The sequence below is a fragment of the Lactuca sativa genome, chromosome 9 (assembly GCF_002870075.4).
Source record: "Lactuca sativa cultivar Salinas chromosome 9, Lsat_Salinas_v11, whole genome shotgun sequence".
Taxonomy (NCBI): domain Eukaryota; kingdom Viridiplantae; phylum Streptophyta; class Magnoliopsida; order Asterales; family Asteraceae; genus Lactuca; species Lactuca sativa.
This window is the reverse complement of record NC_056631.2, coordinates 8,013,279-8,031,032: the sequence shown is the minus strand read 5'-3', so window position 1 is coordinate 8,031,032 and position 17,754 is coordinate 8,013,279. Positions and strand designations below refer to the sequence as shown.

The 17,754-nt window shown below is 35.3% G+C and overlaps 2 protein-coding genes across 3 annotated transcripts; both read left to right on the top strand.

Moving 5' to 3' along the window:
• Nucleotides 1-10,218: 10,218 nt before the first annotated feature.
• LOC111886417 (ARM REPEAT PROTEIN INTERACTING WITH ABF2) lies at nucleotides 10,219-14,842 on the top strand. Of its 2 annotated transcripts, none has more exons than XM_023882659.3 (18): nucleotides 10,219-10,592; nucleotides 11,164-11,324; nucleotides 11,493-11,665; nucleotides 11,744-11,864; nucleotides 11,948-12,022; nucleotides 12,131-12,225; nucleotides 12,308-12,383; nucleotides 12,522-12,629; nucleotides 12,733-12,861; nucleotides 12,952-13,020; nucleotides 13,149-13,208; nucleotides 13,292-13,415; nucleotides 13,505-13,647; nucleotides 13,758-13,821; nucleotides 13,908-13,987; nucleotides 14,062-14,244; nucleotides 14,344-14,468; nucleotides 14,552-14,842. In XM_023882659.3, the coding sequence occupies exons 1-18, from the start codon at nucleotides 10,346-10,348 to the stop codon at nucleotides 14,640-14,642; spliced, it is 2,124 nt and encodes a 707-aa protein (XP_023738427.1). In that variant the 5' UTR covers nucleotides 10,219-10,345; the 3' UTR covers nucleotides 14,643-14,842. The 2 variants fall into 2 exon arrangements, with proteins under 2 accessions (XP_023738427.1, XP_023738429.1); XM_023882661.3 differs by having other exon boundaries at nucleotides 10,223-10,592; nucleotides 14,564-14,842.
• A 203-nt stretch (nucleotides 14,843-15,045) lies between these two features.
• Nucleotides 15,046-17,129, top strand: LOC111886418 (cyclin-U4-1). Its single transcript, XM_023882662.3, has 3 exons — nucleotides 15,046-15,348; nucleotides 15,940-16,319; nucleotides 16,396-17,129. Exons 1-3 carry the CDS (start codon nucleotides 15,325-15,327, stop codon nucleotides 16,682-16,684), a joined length of 693 nt encoding a protein of 230 aa, XP_023738430.1. The 5' UTR covers nucleotides 15,046-15,324; the 3' UTR covers nucleotides 16,685-17,129.
• The last annotated feature ends 625 nt before the right edge of the window (nucleotides 17,130-17,754 follow it).

Here is a 17,754-nt window from a genome sequence, read left to right as displayed (position 1 = left end):
ACAACACAATCATGGATCATATGCGATTGTCGATAATTCTATGCTAGATAAGAGATTATATATTCTTTCAAGGGAACTCATTCAATGACATAATTTTCAGAGACAACACGGACTGCAGGAGGCAATAAAGGAGAAGAAACCTTTTTGTGTTGACGGGATAATGTTTCCTTTAGCTCCCGAATCTACATACAGTAGCAGTCAACTGCTAACGCATAACCACAAAAACCTATGATTGGACCGATCCGCCTCGGGCTGTAAGGCTAACAATGGTTGTCAAGTTCCCCTGCTAGCTGTCAGGCTAGCAATGGCTCAAGTTTCGGCTACCTTTAGGATTGCTGACGAGAGTCAGGGTAGGGCACAACCCCTGAGGGCTCGGGGACGCGCCTTCCATCTTACTGCCGAGGAGGCCAGGACAACACCTGATGTGGCGATTAGTATGTATTTACCTCTTATCTTATTGTTTATGGTTATATTATGAACTTTAATTTGCCTTCTGCATGAGACACTAGGACCTAGGAGCGTCAGAAGAATTTAGTATCAAAGGGTGTAGATGGTTAGGATTCAGGGATGCATTTGAAGACAAGAAGTTAGGGTAGGGAATTGTCATTCTAGGGGCAATAGTTGTAATATGAAAATTCAGAAATATTCAGTTGGGATTCAGGTTTCTCTTGAAGTTCGGTTGCTCCGTGCCGGGAGGATTGTTCCGCATAGGTTATTCATTCCATGGTTAATCATTCTTTGGATTAAGTATGGTAATATTTGGTTGGGATGGTTAAGTCATGTTTTGGTTTCGCCACCAGTAGGTATTGGTTAGTATCCTAAGTGGGGGACAATTGAGAATTCTCAGACGGAGCATCAACCATTGAAGGTTTTGTCTGTTGTTGTCCGGATAACGATTTCTAGAGAGGTTGGGCGATTAAACATGAGGTCAAGGGTTTCCCAAAGTCCATGCATGGAGGCGATGCATTCGAATGTATTTGTAGGTGTTCATGGTAGGATTAGGGCTTGGTACGACTTATGTGTATGGTTAGGTCGGGATTATAGTTTGCGAATTGGATCAGAAGCTCGAACCCTAAGTGGGGGAGAACTGGCATCTATGAACAAGGTACCCGGATGGGTTCAAGGTTTTGCTCAATAGACCTAGGGCGACCCGGATAGACTGAAGGCCAATGGGGTGTACCAGTCAGGCCGAAGGCCCGAAGAACGGTCCAGACAGTATGAAGGCCCGGAGAGGCGGTCCATACATGTTGAAGGTTCCGAGAGTGGTCCATATAGGCTGAAGGCCCGATGAGGCGGTACAGTTATGCTGAAGACTCTGCGTGTATTCTGTTAGATCTACGTTCTGGTATTAAACATGCTGCTTTGTAATAATAACATGTGGAATCATACGCTATATGTGCTTGTGGGTTATCACTTATAGAGTGCCCGTAGGGACTGTCGGTGGTCATGAAGGAGAGCCTGTAAACTATTGGGTAGCAACTTGTTCCAAAAGGGAATCATGCATGGTATAGTTTCAATATTACAATACTAGTTTGGTGATGTGAGGAACGCTGATTAGTCCTTTTGGGCAACGGAGGAAGGACAGTACCTTCTGGCCCGAAGGATTGTCCAACTGACGAGAAAACGACAATGTCGATAGGTTATTAGGAGCATTCCAGTCTGAAGTTGTGAGCCTAGAGATCATAATAGTTTATCACTCCTGTGGGAGTGCTTTCAGAATGGATGTATTGCTGAGGTTCGGGTAAGCTGTAATCGGTTGCGACGAATAAGAGGATTTTGGACGATATGCAAGGATAGAACCTTGGATCTCAAGTTAGGGATTTAGAGCCGAGTTATGTTTATAGTGGTATCCCAATATAGGGTATTCCATCCTGAGGATGATCGGGCCCTATGATTGATTGGACCTGACATGTTTGGTATTCCAACCCGAGGGTTGATTGAGCCAAACATGTGCATGATACGAGGTATTCCATCATAGGGATGACCGGACCCGTCGCAGGCATGCATGGTATTCCAGCCTGAGGCTGATTGGGCCAGGTATGAGTGTTCATGCTTGTGAGCACAAATGATTCGCTTCAGGAAGGGGAAAGATGGGTCCCCGATACGTTGAGTCATCAGGATTTTGCCAGGATAGGGTTTGTATTTTCAAAAATTGATGTATTCAAAGGGGCTTCTGTTCGTCGGGGTTCTGGAGCTCGATATCGGTGGTTGTTATAGTCGTCGGACATGAAATACGAGTGACTGTCGGACGTGGTCATCAGAAGTGAGAGAGACGTGATGGGAGAGAGATAGGAACTGGACTTGAAGGAAAGAAACACATTTCTTTTCTTTTTGTTAATTTTTCAAATAATAGAAAACAACCGATTAAATAAAAATAAATGGATTAAGGGTAACATAGTCAATTTAGGTATAGTAAGGACGAAATTCGCAACAAAATCAAATTTTAGGGACGGTCAACCGGTCAGGGTTAAAAAAATAGTTAGGGACCAAGCGTGTAAACGACTTCAAACCATAGGGACCATTCGTGTAATTTACCCAAATGACACTGTACTTTGATCAGTGTAATATTTTACCCCTAAGTTGACTTTTGATGTTGGTTTTGTTGTTTTGAGATGGTACGAGCTTGTACATTGGTGTATGAACCATAATGTTCACTCATGCATCGTCCGTAATGTCTAACCTTGAGATTGTACTCACTAGGCTCCCCGTAGCCTAAATCACTTGTTGATAAACTGTTGTATGTTAGTAGATAATGTATGAAGCTTGTGAGACTTGTGAAATTTTGGATATTTAGAAGACTTTTGGTTTGTAATATCTACTTAAACCTTTGTTTTGATATCAATTGTAGCACTATCGCATGAATTGTTGTGTTAAACCGCTAAATGTTTGGAAATTTTTAATTGGAACCATTATCGACGTTTGAACTTTGTAACTTGTTTGATTTTAACTTTGGAAATCGTTTTTCTGCAAACTAAAACTCTGAAATTATTTTGAAAGATATTATTAAAGGCTAACTCAAGCATACCTATGTGAGGGGTGTTACGAATTTATTAGCACTATAATTGTGTAAGTGATTTAATTACATGATATGAATCATGGACCCGTAAATGTCAACTAAACCTCGTTTTCCATCTTGTATGCTAAATCACATATTGCATGTTTGCCCTCTTTTAGTCACTTTGTTTTAGTACGTGTTACTGAATTTTCTTTAGTATGCCTTAAGGCATCTCCAACCCACCCTCAAACTTAATTTTTCCCCATTTTCCACCCATTATCCTCCAACTTGAAACATCCCAAAAAATTCAGCAAATTTAAACTTTTCAAAACAACCCATTTATTAACAAAAGTGTTTATAAAAACATTGTTTCCCAAAACATGATTTAAAATCAGAGTCTCCCAAGATCCAATCCGTAGAAAACCAAGGATGTCTACGATCACGCATTCGCCTTACCAAAATCATAAGGAGCATCCGAAACAATAAACTAAAACTGTAAGCACAAAGCTTAGTAAGTTCCCTTAAAGTACCAACACACAACAAATAACATGTACCAACAAACAACATGCATACAAAGCCTTCAGCCTGTCTGGACCGTTCTTCAGGCCTTCAGCCCGACTGGTACGCCTTACTGGCCTTCAGCCTATCCGGACTGACCTGGGTCTGTTGGCCTTCAGCACTAAGCAGGACTGCCTCAACCCAACCACACACAAACCATGTTGGCATGTACATAACATATAAAGATATATATAACATACCAATATAAATATTATATGGTTTGTTGGTTGGCAACATAAAGCAATACAGTCTCAACCCAACCACACTACATTAACACATGCGACCGGTAAACATATAGCCAGAACAGATAACATGCAGATCTAACAATTCACTACAGTACTCGATCATACGAAAATCAGGATAACAATTCAAAGGGTCGGCCTTGGTGCCTTAGCCCTTAAGTACAGTGAGGAAAAACTCACCTCAATCCGTTGATACGTAAATGACTATTTGCACTGCCGAACTGGATAACCTTGCACCAACTAACATCAAATAACTCTCAATTAATAATTATGCCATAATCCATTAACTGTGGTCTTAACTCGTAAGTCCTGACTCATACGATAAAAGAATAATTTACCCTTTCTTTAATGGGCCCAACTCATACTTGGCCCAAGGCCCACTAATGGGCCAACAACACAGTCCGAGGCCCAAACCAAACATAAGGCCTACTTAAAGTCCTAAGGCCCAACCAGAGCCCAAACAGATATTCATATCCTAAAGAAACAACCCAGCCCAACCGAAGCCCATTCCAAAGAGTCCAAATCCATTAAACCCGATACCCATTTGATCAGACGAACGTATGGCGTTCATCAGCTGAACGCACAGTGTTCCCGTCAAATTCCAACGTCTTAATCCGATGGCTTAATCCCTTAAGCCAAACGTCCAAAATATCAGAGTAGCTCAAAATAAGTGACTTAATCCATAAAGTCAAAGGCTTTAAGCCTTTGCATAGCTTAATGAAGCCCAACACCGAAGATGAACCCCAAAGGTCAAAATCACCCCAAAATGTCTTAAAATCTTCTTAATACCTTAAGAGCTCAATCCAAACTTCCAGATTTGATTTCAAGGGACTTCTTAAGTCATAAAGTTTCAAACTTTATGACTTAACATAACTCAATGGGACCCAAATCAAAACCCTAAGTCCCAAACTTCATCAAATGACTACCAAATCAAGCATGGAAGGTTTATACCCATCAAGATCCAAACTTTATGACTCCGTAACCTCAACAAGGACCAAATAATGAAGCTCAAAGGTTATGGAGTAACTTCTACTCACAAGAACCACCTCAAAGGGACCAAAACCATAACAAAATACCACTTAGCTAGATCTACATGAAAGAGTTGTCAAGGTTGAGACTTTATACCTCCAGAAGATAGATGTAGGTGCACAAAGCCTGGATCCAAAAGCTCCAAGTCAAGCAATGACTCTTTAAGAAGTTATTTCTTCTTCATCAAGCACTAAACACACACATAATTACATAAATCACTTTGAAGCTCAATAATCACTCAAATGGAGCCTAAGGTTTTGTTCTTAGGGTTAGAGAGGATGAAGGCTAAGGGAAACGAGGGTTGGATGGGAGTTAAGGTCTTTAAATAGGGTCCAAGACCCTATATTAGGGTTTTAATCTGGCCCGACGAACGTAGCGCGTTCCTAAATGCACCCGCGTCCAAATTCCTGTGTACGCCATGCGTACCCGTTTTGGCCCAACACCCCTCTAACTTCAAATGGTCATAGCTTTGCATCCCTTATCCGTTTTCGACGTTCTTTATATCCACGAAAAAGGTAACGAGAAGCCTTGCACCTCTATAAAACATTGTTTAGTCTAAAAACCAACCAAAATTAAATCCAAAATTCAAAAAAAGCCCGAACCAACGCCTTTACCGATACCCTTGGGCTCCAAAACACAAACTGAACACCCGGATCATCCAAACTACATCATCCACCTCCAAATGAGCCCAAACTCAATTCTTAAAGGGTTCTAAGTATGTTAATACCCACTCCTTAATCACCACCACATAATGAGAAATGATTCAAAACAGGGCGTTACACAACCATACCCCATTTCCATCTTCATTTTTAGATATATGAATAATATTCCCCATATTTGGGGGAATATTTTTCATGTCTCCAAAAATGGAGTTGAAGTTTCAGTTGCTAATTTTAGTCTCTCTCATTTTTATTTCATATTTCTAGTTTAATTTTATCTACTAGTTATAATTTAAATGTAGTATTTAATATTTATAATATCATGTTATATACTAATTTATATTAATTAATCATAAATATAGAGTTTAATATTTATTTATCTAATTCATATAAAAAAATTATATATATATACTAAAGACTTTGAACATGATAACATAATTTATAAAATATAATAATCAAATATGATCGTGATTTTGATATATTTATTATAAATATAATCTCATTTATTTAATAATTATTTATAATAACGTAATTATTAATTTAAATTTATTATATATAAACATTTTATTTATGATAATATAATTGTTAATATTTTTTAAAATGAAAAAATATAATATATATTTCTTAAAATTTAATTTGTAGAGTGATGTATTTGACAATATATATACGTTATAAAAGTGAAATATTCTAAGAATATATTTTTTGGGGTAAAAAATGGGGTAAAAATAAAATAGGGTTAAATATGAAACGCTATTTACCTTATTTCTTATACCTTTTATGAGGGAAAATAGAGATATGTTGGAGATGGTCTTAGAGTATTGGTTGCTTGGTAATTCTATTTTATCTTAGTTTTAAAAAGTTAGTTGTCATTAGTTTAATCAAACCAAACCATTTTAACCAACATTTATATGATTTATCTTACATTGAGATAGATTGTCATGTGAGTACAATATTTGGTCTTACAATTATATTATTTTGCACGACTTTGTATACTTGTCAGTACGTGTTTTAGCCAACACAACCCGATTTAAATTTAATATGTATTTAATTTTATATTTAAATTTTGAGTAATGTTATTTAATACGTTGATTATAATTGTAAATGTTATATTCTAATATATATTTAGAATAAATGCAACCATAATTCCAACTCTAACCGAATCTTAGTGTCGGCAACACTACAAACTATGGACCTCACTTTTTCAATCACGCCTCATGCTACCTAACCACAAATTGGTGAGCTTGAAATTTATAAACAAGTCAACCTAATAGTAATCAATTATCTAATATGTTGTGAATAAATGAGAAAAATTCAGTAAACCTATACTAGAGTAGTCAAAGTGTTGAAAATACTGAAACAGAGTTTCAGAATTGTCAAGTGGCAAGTAATGCGGAAAATAAAGAGTTGTGAATCACAAAGTTAACGATAAAAACGTTTTTTATATGTTCAAGAACAATGATTCAAAAGTGTCTCATATTCATCAAGATTCAGTTACAAGTGTTTGAATGATAGACAAGCTAAAACACTCAAATGGCTCTCTGAAGACTAATCTAAACAACAATTGTGCATAATGATCTGAAATGAGCAATGACGAGCAACTTTATAATGAACCCCAAAGGGCCTATTTATAGGTTTTGGAAAAGCCCATGACATGGCTTGACCAATCAGGTGTTGACACGTCATCATGACTTGGTCATTAGTTGACACCTTTGCCCTACTTAACGGATAATGGATGGAATATTCCAATTCCGTTAGTATTCCGTTAGGTTCCATCCAAGTTATGAGTCTTCATAATTCTTGAACCTTCTTTATCAACATTGAAAAATTGATGAGCAACATGAGCATCATGTTGCTCAATTGTCTTCTTAGATGTCATCAACTTCCATAAGTGTTGTTGACCAAGTTGAGTTGTTACTTGAGTGTTAGACTGTTACTTGAACTTGAAGATGTACAACCACATGTTCATGATGGAACATGGACGAAATTGATGTTCCTTTAAGCATTTGGACGTGCCTTCATTGTACATGATATGCCATGTGTAGTCTTGTTGAGCCATCAATGTGATCATGTTGATCCATTGACTTGAGTTGAGCCACCAAGTATTCTTGTTGAGCCATCAACTCTTGTTGGGTCATAGAGTTATGGATGAGTCAACAATGTTTCTAATGAGCCATCAATATTCCAAATGACCCATCAATGCCTTGATGCTCCACATATGATCTAGATGTGCCATTTGAGATCATGATGATTCAACTAGCTTTCAACAAATGATCCATGTCAACAACAGGTGCTCCATGTAAGTTTCAAGTGTTCCAACATCTGATTCTTCAAGCACTTGTTGAATCTTCAGTATCATTCCAACCTTAAACATTCTGATAATGTTTCTAATGAGCCATAAATATTCCAAATGACCCATCAATGCCTTGATGCTCCACATATGATCTAGATGTGCCATTCGAGATCATGATGATTCAACTAGCTTTCAACAAATGATCCATGTCAACAACAGGTGCTCCATGTAAGCTTCAAGTGTTCCAACATCTGATTCTTCAAGCACTTGTTGAATCTTCAGTATCATTCCAACCTTAAACATTATGATAATGTTTGTTAGAAAATTTAAATCGATACTCAACTTATTTGAAGTGACAATCACATCAAAATATTTCCAACATGTTGGACCGGTTGAAAATCTTAATCCATTCAAGTAAACATGTTTAGTTATGTTGAAATCTTTAACCTATTTATTAAATGGCTTGAAGGCAAAACGAACCGAAATAGACTCATTATGAGCTCTAGCCTGTCGGTCCACTAACAAAAGGCATAAAAATGTTTTTTTTTTTTTGCAAAAAAAAAAACCTTAAAAAATGCATCATAGTTATAATATTTTATCAGTTTATACAACATATATTTTTTTGTCAGTAAATTGTATGTAAATATCTAATCTAATAAATAATTTTTTTTTTGACACATATCACACTTTCATTGATTTGACACATGCCATTTTGTGGTTATTTTCAAATAAAAATTTCCATATGACATCTTGTGATTGTGTCATATTTATTAAATTTCACATAAAATTTAATTAAATTAAATATATTAATTGCAATAAATACAATAATAAATGCAATTCACTTTTCTTAATTGACTTTCCTTTTAATTTTTAAACTTCTAAATCAAAGTCATTAGTTTCCCTTGTTTATTTATCTATTTTTTTTTTAATTTAAAAAAAAAACACATTAACTTTAATAATTCAATATTTTTAATTTTTTTTTTTTTATAAACTCAAACTTATCAAATGTTTAAAATTTCATATATATATATATATATATATATATATATATATATATATATATATATATATATATATTTTGTAAATAAAACCATGTAATATAGAATTTTATACCTAATTACATATCGTTACCATATGATACAAGTGTATCAAATAATATATATATATATATATATATATATATATATATATATATATATATATATATATATATATATATATATATATATATATATATATATATATGAAGCTTAGGATTAGTAAGGTTGACATTTTTTTGGCAGAAATGGTCTCTGCACTTTGCTTCTCATTATTTACTTATTTTGATATTTTTGGTCCTTGCAATCAATATTTTTACACTTTTTAGGAACCTTTTAATATTTAAAATTTGGCCACAAAACTTTAACGGTTTGACAACTTTGATCAATTTTCTAAAAAATTGCTAATTCCTACCCTTTTAATTCTTTAACCATTTTGAAACTTTTGATCGTTACAGTCAAAACGTTTATATTTTTTCATAAAAACATGAAAAAAACGGTCCGGGGTAAACTCCGAGCTTTTCATCCTTGCACTTTCTACGTCTGTTATATTTATTGATTCGTAAACAATATTAAAGATATGAAGCTTAGGAATAGTAAACTTGACATTTTTTGGCAGAAATGGTCCTTGCACTTTGCTTCTCATTCTTTACTTATTTTGACATTTTTGGTCCTTGCAATTCAAATTTTTACACTTTTTAGGAACCTTTTAATATTTAAAGTTTGGCCACAAAACTTTAACGGTTTGACAACTTTGATCCATTTTCTAAAAATTTGCTAATTCCTACCCCTTTAATTCTTTAACCGTTTTGAAACTTTTGATCTTTCAATCAAAACGTTTACATTTTTTCAAGGTTCTAAATAACGTAAGGCGTGACTTGTCGGCTATGTCAAACCTCAAGCTTTTCCGAGATTTGGCAAACCACGTCGTTTGTAAGGCGTGACTTAAGGCGACAATTTTATATATAATTAATATTTTTATATATTTTTCAACTATTATTCTATTTTATACACATATATGAGTTAAGGTGGCGTTTTGATAAACCTTAGCGGCAGGTACAAGCCTTGGAGTCATGACACGCCATCGAGAGCTTTTTAGAACCTTGCATTTTTTCATAAAAACATGAAAAAAACGGCCCGGGACAAACTTCAGGCTTTTCATCTTTGCATTTTCTACGTCTATTATATTTATCGATTCGGAAACAATATTGAAAGTTTATGGCCCCGCGTAGTGGGGTAACCTTTCTAGTTAACATTAAGTAAATGAAAATTAGTTGTATTATTTAAGTTGACAAAAAATGCAGCGCGCAGATTAGCATCTTATTCGGCAACATATTTAGAGCGGGAGTGTACGTTAGCACGAAAATCTCAAAAAAGAGAGGGGAAAAACACATATTCAAGGGCGGGCGTTGAATTTCTAATTCATTTATTTTAACCTCCGAAATTGCTTTCTCCCATTTCATTTTCACTTTTACACACTCCTCTTGTAAAACGTAACTTCTCTTTCCCCAATTTACCCCTACATTCAATCTCTCATGGCGGAGGATCGGAGACGCCATGAACAACCTACTAACTCCGGTAGAAGGAGCCTGAAGAGGAAGCTGGAGGACGAATTAATCGTAGATCATAAGTTTTCTTCTACAGACGACGTTTCTCAACAAGATCTATTATATGGAATTCGTGCTCAGGTTGAAGTACTCGATTCTACTTTCTCATCGAGTGAAGCAGATCGTGCCCTAGTCAAACGCTCACTTCACGCCCTCTCCGAGTTCGCAAAGAACGGTTTGGATTTTTCTTATTGAGTTTTGTTTTTCAACTTTACGCAGCGTAATTTGATTTGATTTCGTTTGCTTATAATTTAGTAGTTATTGTGCAAGATTTAGATTTGTAGTTTTGTGTTAACGTGCGGACGAATTTTTAATATCTTTCATTTCACCTACTCTTAGTTTTCGTTTTTTAGATTTTATTTATACTTCGTGTGATATATATTTACACATATAGGTATGTTTATCCGTTCTTATCGCCTTTTAATATCGTGTTGCTCAACGGAAATTTCTTTTTGGCGACTAGGTAGCTGCTGATGCTTTGTGTTATTACTGCAAATAAATTGAATACTTTGCCGACGAGTTCTTAATATATTCATTACATGTTCTCTTAAATTTCGTTTTTAGATTTTATTCTTACTTCGTGTGATCACTGATCCTTCTATATTTAATTTTGTGTTTCTTGATTGTTTTGACTTTTTGTTGAGTATCTGGCTAATGATTTGTGTTAGCAAAGCTGCTAAGTTGAATAATTAATGGCACCCCTGCTTTTATTTATTATTCGCTAAGATTTTTCATTTTGTTTTCAGAGGATATTGTGAACTTGATCGTCGAATCTGGTGCTGTTCCAGCCCTAGTACGGCATCTTCAAGCGCCACAGTCACCAGAAGAGGTTGTTACTGGCACAATACCGTATGAACATGAGGTGGAAAAAGGAAGTGCTTTTACTCTTGGACTTCTTGCCATTAAGGTAGGTACTCATTTGAATTGCATAACCTTGTCAATTAAAATAAAGGAGAATCCGAAAGATTATATTTAATAAAATTACTGTTATTAATGGTGATAGATTGTTTCCTCTTGAATCTGTTCACAAACAATTTCTGAACACTTTCAAAAAACCTCCACTTTGTTTTAACAGCCTGAGCATCAACAACGCATAGTGGATGCTGGAGCCTTACCTCATCTGGTTGGTCTTCTTAAGAGACGCTTGGATGGCCAAAGTTCTCGAGCACTGAATGGTGCCATAAGGAAAGCAGCTGATGCAATCACCAACCTTGCTCATGAAAATAGCAGCATCAAGACCCTTGTTAGGTCTGTTTCCCTCCATCTTTTTCAGCTGCTATTCATTTATTTTAGTACCTTTAGTTCATCACATTTTTTCATGTTTAGGGTTGAAGGCGGCATTCCTCCACTTGTTGAATTGTTAGAATCCAGTGATGCAAAAGTGCAAAGAGCTGCAGCGGGGGCCTTGCGTACACTAGCTTTCAAAAATGATGAAAACAAAAACCAGGTTGATGCTTCTATAATTTAGTGAAGCTTCTTTTCGGGATCAAGAACTAAATTTTTTCTAATATATCCATGAAACATTTGCAGATAGTGGAATGTAATGCTCTGCCCACCCTTGTTCTAATGCTTCATTCAGAAGATGCTGCTATACACTACGAAGCAGTTAGTTTCTGTACCATTTCTTAAATACCAATTAGTGTGCATACATCCATTGCATTAGATATTTCAGTATGTTTTTGACTATCTATTGACTTTTGAATGGTCTCTTAGGTTGGTGTGATTGGCAACCTTGTGCACTCATCCCCAAATATAAAGAAGGAAGTTCTCCTTGCTGGAGCATTGCAGCCTGTAATTGAATTGCTTAGGTACCATAATACCCCTCTATTGACTAATGCAACCTCTGCTCACTTTCTTTTGGTCTTGTTTAATTTTATCTTTTGTCAGCAGTTCAACTTGTTCAGAGAGCCAAAGAGAAGCTGCATTACTACTTGGACAGTTTGCTGCTGCTGATACAGACTGCAAGGTTTCTCAATTTTTTATCATTTATCAAATGATGCTATTGTGTTGTAACTGTATATCTAACAATAAAAAAAAATTTGTTTTTTATGCTTAAATTTGGTTATCACCATAACCCACATAACCAAAAACTTTACTTTTTCAGGTACATATAGTTCAAAGAGGTGCTGTTGGTCCACTAATTGATATGTTGCAGTCTCCAGAAGCTCAACTGAAGGAAATGTCAGCTTTTGCACTTGGGAGGTTGGCACAGGTACATCATGAATTTAGTTATTTTCTTTTATATTTATTGCTATAACATTTATGATAAAAAATCAGTTTTTTTTTTAAATGATGCTTTTATTGTCATCTATCAGGACACTCACAATCAAGCTGGTATTGCACATAGTGGTGGCATTGTTCCATTATTGAAACTTTTAGATTCCAGAAATGGTACTCTGCAACACAATGCTGCATTTGCTTTGTATGGACTTGCAGATAATGAGGTAAAACCTTGAACATTGTATAAAGTTAGACCAATATAATATCTGTAGCCAATAGTTACCCTTCAACTTATGGTAAAATCTTTTTTGTAGGATAATGTTGCTGATCTGATAAGAGTTGGTGGTGTTCAAAAGCTGCTGGATGGTGAATTTGTTGTTCAAGTAATTACTTTACTTATGAATTATCATATCAGTCATCACCAATGTCTTTCCACACCCTTTAAAATAATAAGCCTGACTTCTGGGACAGATTACTTGGTTGAATTCATGAGTTTATATTTATTGTGCAGCCAACTCGGGAATGTGTAGCAAAGACATTGAAGAGGTTGGAGGAGAAGATTCATGGAAGGGTAATTATTGGTAGATAATATGTAGGATTCTTAATTGAAATTTTCAATCACACATGACATGGTATTACTATTTGTTGTGTCAGGTGTTGAGTCATTTGCTGTACCTAATGCGTAGTTCTGAGAGGAATGTTCAAAGACGAGTCACCTTGGCTCTTGCACATCTCTGTTCGCCTGATGACCAGAAATCAATATTTGTGGATAGCATTGGTAAAAACAGTCTGTTCTTTGTTAAAATTTGAGTGACATATTGGTAATTACACATTTTCTTTATATATATATTTGATGACACCTTTCAGGATTGGATATACTTTTGGAGCTTTTCCAATCAAGCAATTCAAAACATCAAGAAGATAGTTGCGTTGCTTTGCGAAAGCTGGCTGAAAAAGCTACTTCACTTAATCCTGTGGATGCAGCAGGACCATCATCTCCAATATCTCAAGTTGGCTTTCCTTTTTTTTTTCTTTTTTTCTTAGAGATAATTACATTTTTGGTCCCTGAAGCTTTCAATTTTGATCATTGGTTGTGGTTCTTACTGTTGTTGCATTGCAGGTATATTTGGGTGAGCAGTATGTGAACAACCCTACACTTTCTGATGTAACCTTCCTGATTGAAGGTACACATATGATATGATATGTTTTTAAAAAAAGTAAAAATTAAGTAATGGATGTGGCTGAGAATGTTTGTTTGGTATGATATCAGGGAAACGGTTTTATGCTCACAGAATCTGCCTGCTTGCTTCTTCTGATGCGTTTCGGGCAATGTTTGATGGTGGTTACAGGGTTAGTCTCAAACTAGAAACATGTAGTATCATATATGTGTGTGTGTTTATGAATGTGGTTTGGTTGCATTGTAGGAGAGAGATGCAAAAGATATTGAGATACCAAATATAAGTTGGGAGACATTTGAGAAAATGATGAGGTACATTTACAGTGGATCAGTGGAGGTGGATCTGAGAATAGCCCAGGATCTCCTTAGAGCTGCCGACCAATATCTTCTAGATGGGCTCAAGCGTCTTTGTGAATACACCATTGCACAGGTAACCTTTTCATATCTGTTATGGAATTGGAACTATCCATCAGTTATGGATTTTGTTGGCTAACATGAACATCTTGTTTCTGTATCTGCTGTTAATTAGGATATTACGCTTGACAAAGTCGCATATATGTATGACTTATCAGAGGCCTTCAATGCTGTCTCCTTAAAGGATGCTTGTATTCTGTTTATTTTGGAACACTTTGACAAATTAAATTCAAAGCCATGGTAAGATATAATAAACCAATTTAACATTTTTTTTTAATTTATAATAATACTTGCGATGGTTAGTTAAAAACTTAAAATGGAAGTTTCAATTTCAGGTATGGTAGTTTGATGAAGCGGATGTTGCCAGACATGTGTGATTACTTTATGAAGATACTTGGCAAACCACTGAAATGAAATCTGAGAGAGATGATTTAGCCATTTAGGTTTGTTTTTTTCAAGGGAAAATGTACAGAAAGTAATCAGTTTGTGTTGTTTTTTTTCATGCATCACATTCACAGCTGTAGTTCTTCAACAGAATGTGTATTTCCGAACATGATTAATGCCCTTATTGCTAATTTCCTATACAAGAGTCGACAGGGGACTAATTACTCTGATGGAACAGTCTTTTGATAAAAACTAACGTGCACACATTAACGTCACCATTAAATCCGCTTATCAATCCATATATATATATTTTATACATTATTAAATCATAATTAATATATATCTTATTTACCATATGGACCATTTTTGTAATTCACTCAATAAAATATAAAGGCCACCGACACCCACCGGCTTTCATGTTCCTTGATTCACCTAAATACACCTCCATTCTATTCCATTATTGCAAACCAACAAATTATTCAATCAATAAAAAAAAACCCTATTTTTCAACGTGAATTGACCTAAAATTAGACAACCAATCTCGAGGGAGAAAGAGAAAGTGACCAAACTTATTATAAGAAGATAAAAGGGGTTTATGCTTATGCTTGCTTCAAGTAAAGGACTACTCATATGCATCATCATCATCATACATAGAACATCATGATGTATAGGTGATCGATGATTTGACTTTTGGGTAGTGGGCGTGGCAACCATGGATGCTTCAAGGACCTCCTCTGTATGTTCTTTGATTTCTCTCTTGCTTTTCATTTTTGGGTATTTCTTGTAACACGTTGACGTTCATAAATATCTATGTGGGTTTTGCTTTTTTAATCATTTAGTGGTGTTTCGATGTGTTTTTATTTGATGATCATTGTGACTTTAATTGTCTTGAGCAACCAACCTCCTTCCATTATGGTTAGATGATTGGTTGGTATTAAGTCTCAGTAGTCATAGTAGTTGCAACGAATCCTATAATCCATGATTACGAGTAAAATTACTTATTTACTTGCTTAAATGGTCACGATTATCTCTGGTCTCCCTTTCTATATGTTTTTTGCAACACATTGCCGAATTTTTATGCAATTTTAGTCGTGGGTTTTGCTTTTAATCATCAGTTTATGGTTCTTACAACATATATGGGTCAAGCTAATCTTGTTTTTCTTCTAAATATGAAATCGTTTCTTGACATGACATTGCTTTGTTGTCATAAATAAATTTTGTATATTGAATACGAGTTTATTAGGTAATGGTGAATTTCCCTCGGCTCTTTAAAAGGCTTTAATTTTTCTTCCATATATGGTAACCGATTCCGCTTTCATAAGTGCAGGAAGCAGCTTTAACACTTGAAAACGACACCATTGGCTCAAAAGTCTGCAATTTTTTAGGCCTCAAACAAAAATATGGAAACCCAAAAGTTGTATCCCTTGTTTCTTCATGTCTTGAGAAATGGGTTGAACAGAACGAGCAAACTACTAAAAAAGACATTGATATTACAGTTTTCCATGGCTCAAGAGCACCTACACTCACCATTCAACAATACATGGATCGCATCTTTAAGTACTCTCGCTGCAGTCCTTCTTGCTTCATTGTTGCACATATATACATCGATAGATTCATCCAATCTCAAAATATCATTTTGACTTCTCTTAATGTTCATCGTCTTTTGATCACAAGCATATTGGTAGCTACAAAGTTCGTTGATGAAGCGTAAGTCCCTAATCGATCTTCTTAATTCTTCTTCCCAAATCCCTAATCGACCTTCTTAAACATCCAATTATTGCAGATTTTTTAATAATGCGTATTATGCGAAAGTGGGAGGAGTGACAACAGCAGAATTGAACAGACTGGAGATGAAATTTCTGTTTGGAATTGATTTTCGACTGTATGTTGACATTTCTACGTTTGGAAGGTATTGTTCCGCGTTGATGAATGTGGCTCCAGGCGAGGAGGAGCTTCAGGTACAACGGCCATTGCATGTGATCAACGGTGCATGTGGATTAATCAAAGACAACTGGTCGAAGAACAGTAATGACTCCAGTTATCATACCACTATTGGAATACATATCGAATGATTTTTTTTTTTTTTTTTTTTTTTTTTTTTTTTTTTTAAATATGTGAAACTAGAACACTTATCGAACCATTTAGAAAATTGTTTGTAGCTGTTGTATCGAAGATGGTTTGATCTATTTATCAACCATTATGTTATATATTATTGTTTAGTAATATAACTAATAATGAATATTAGTTGCCTTTCGGTTCATAAAAGATTTCATCTTTGTTTCTCTGTGATGTCAAAAAGATTTTAGAGTTTGATTTTCCATATTTCGTTACTGTTGTACTCTCCAAAATTAGCCGCAACGATGATTGTTGCCTTTTAAGAGCAGAGTCTGACGATTAAATCACATATGATAGTACATAAACGAAGATAGTTTCTCTAGACTAAAGCAAACCATCTTGATAAGTGTATGTGAGAAGGAGAGTTGAGTATGGATGAATATGATGTCCCTCCTAATGGTGGAGATGTGTTTTTTTTTATTTATAGGCCAGGTTATGAGTCAAAGAGGGGACAATGAGAGAGAATGAAGGGACAAGGAGGCAAGTGCGTGCTCCAAACCTTCTCTCTGAATGAGGATGATCTGAATCGATATCTCAATAAACTCAATAAACAAGAACCATAACAAAAGCTTCTCTGTATTGAATTAAAACATTCAAACCAACACAAGAATAATCAAGATAAACCTAATGATTTGGTAGAGATTTGAGAGCCTAACCTCTCCCAAGGGTTCTAAGACTAGAATTTGAAAAAAGATACCTTCACCCTCCTTCCAACCATCCTCTTATAATACTTTGGCATAACAAACTTAATAAGTAAAATACCTAAATTATCCCTCTACTAATAAGATGCTCTTTATTTATGATTTTCCCAAAATACCCTTATCTCAAATAGATGCTTAAAGTGGATGCGTAGCACACGGGACAAAACATTGGTATCAAAGGATCCAAGAGAATTGGCTAGTCATGGTAATAGGCACAAAGAGGTGACCACTCCAACTAAATGAGCCTAACACCATTATGACAAACTTACTTTCAATTTAATCTACACCATGGACATAAAAAGTACATGAATACACCTTAGTTAGTA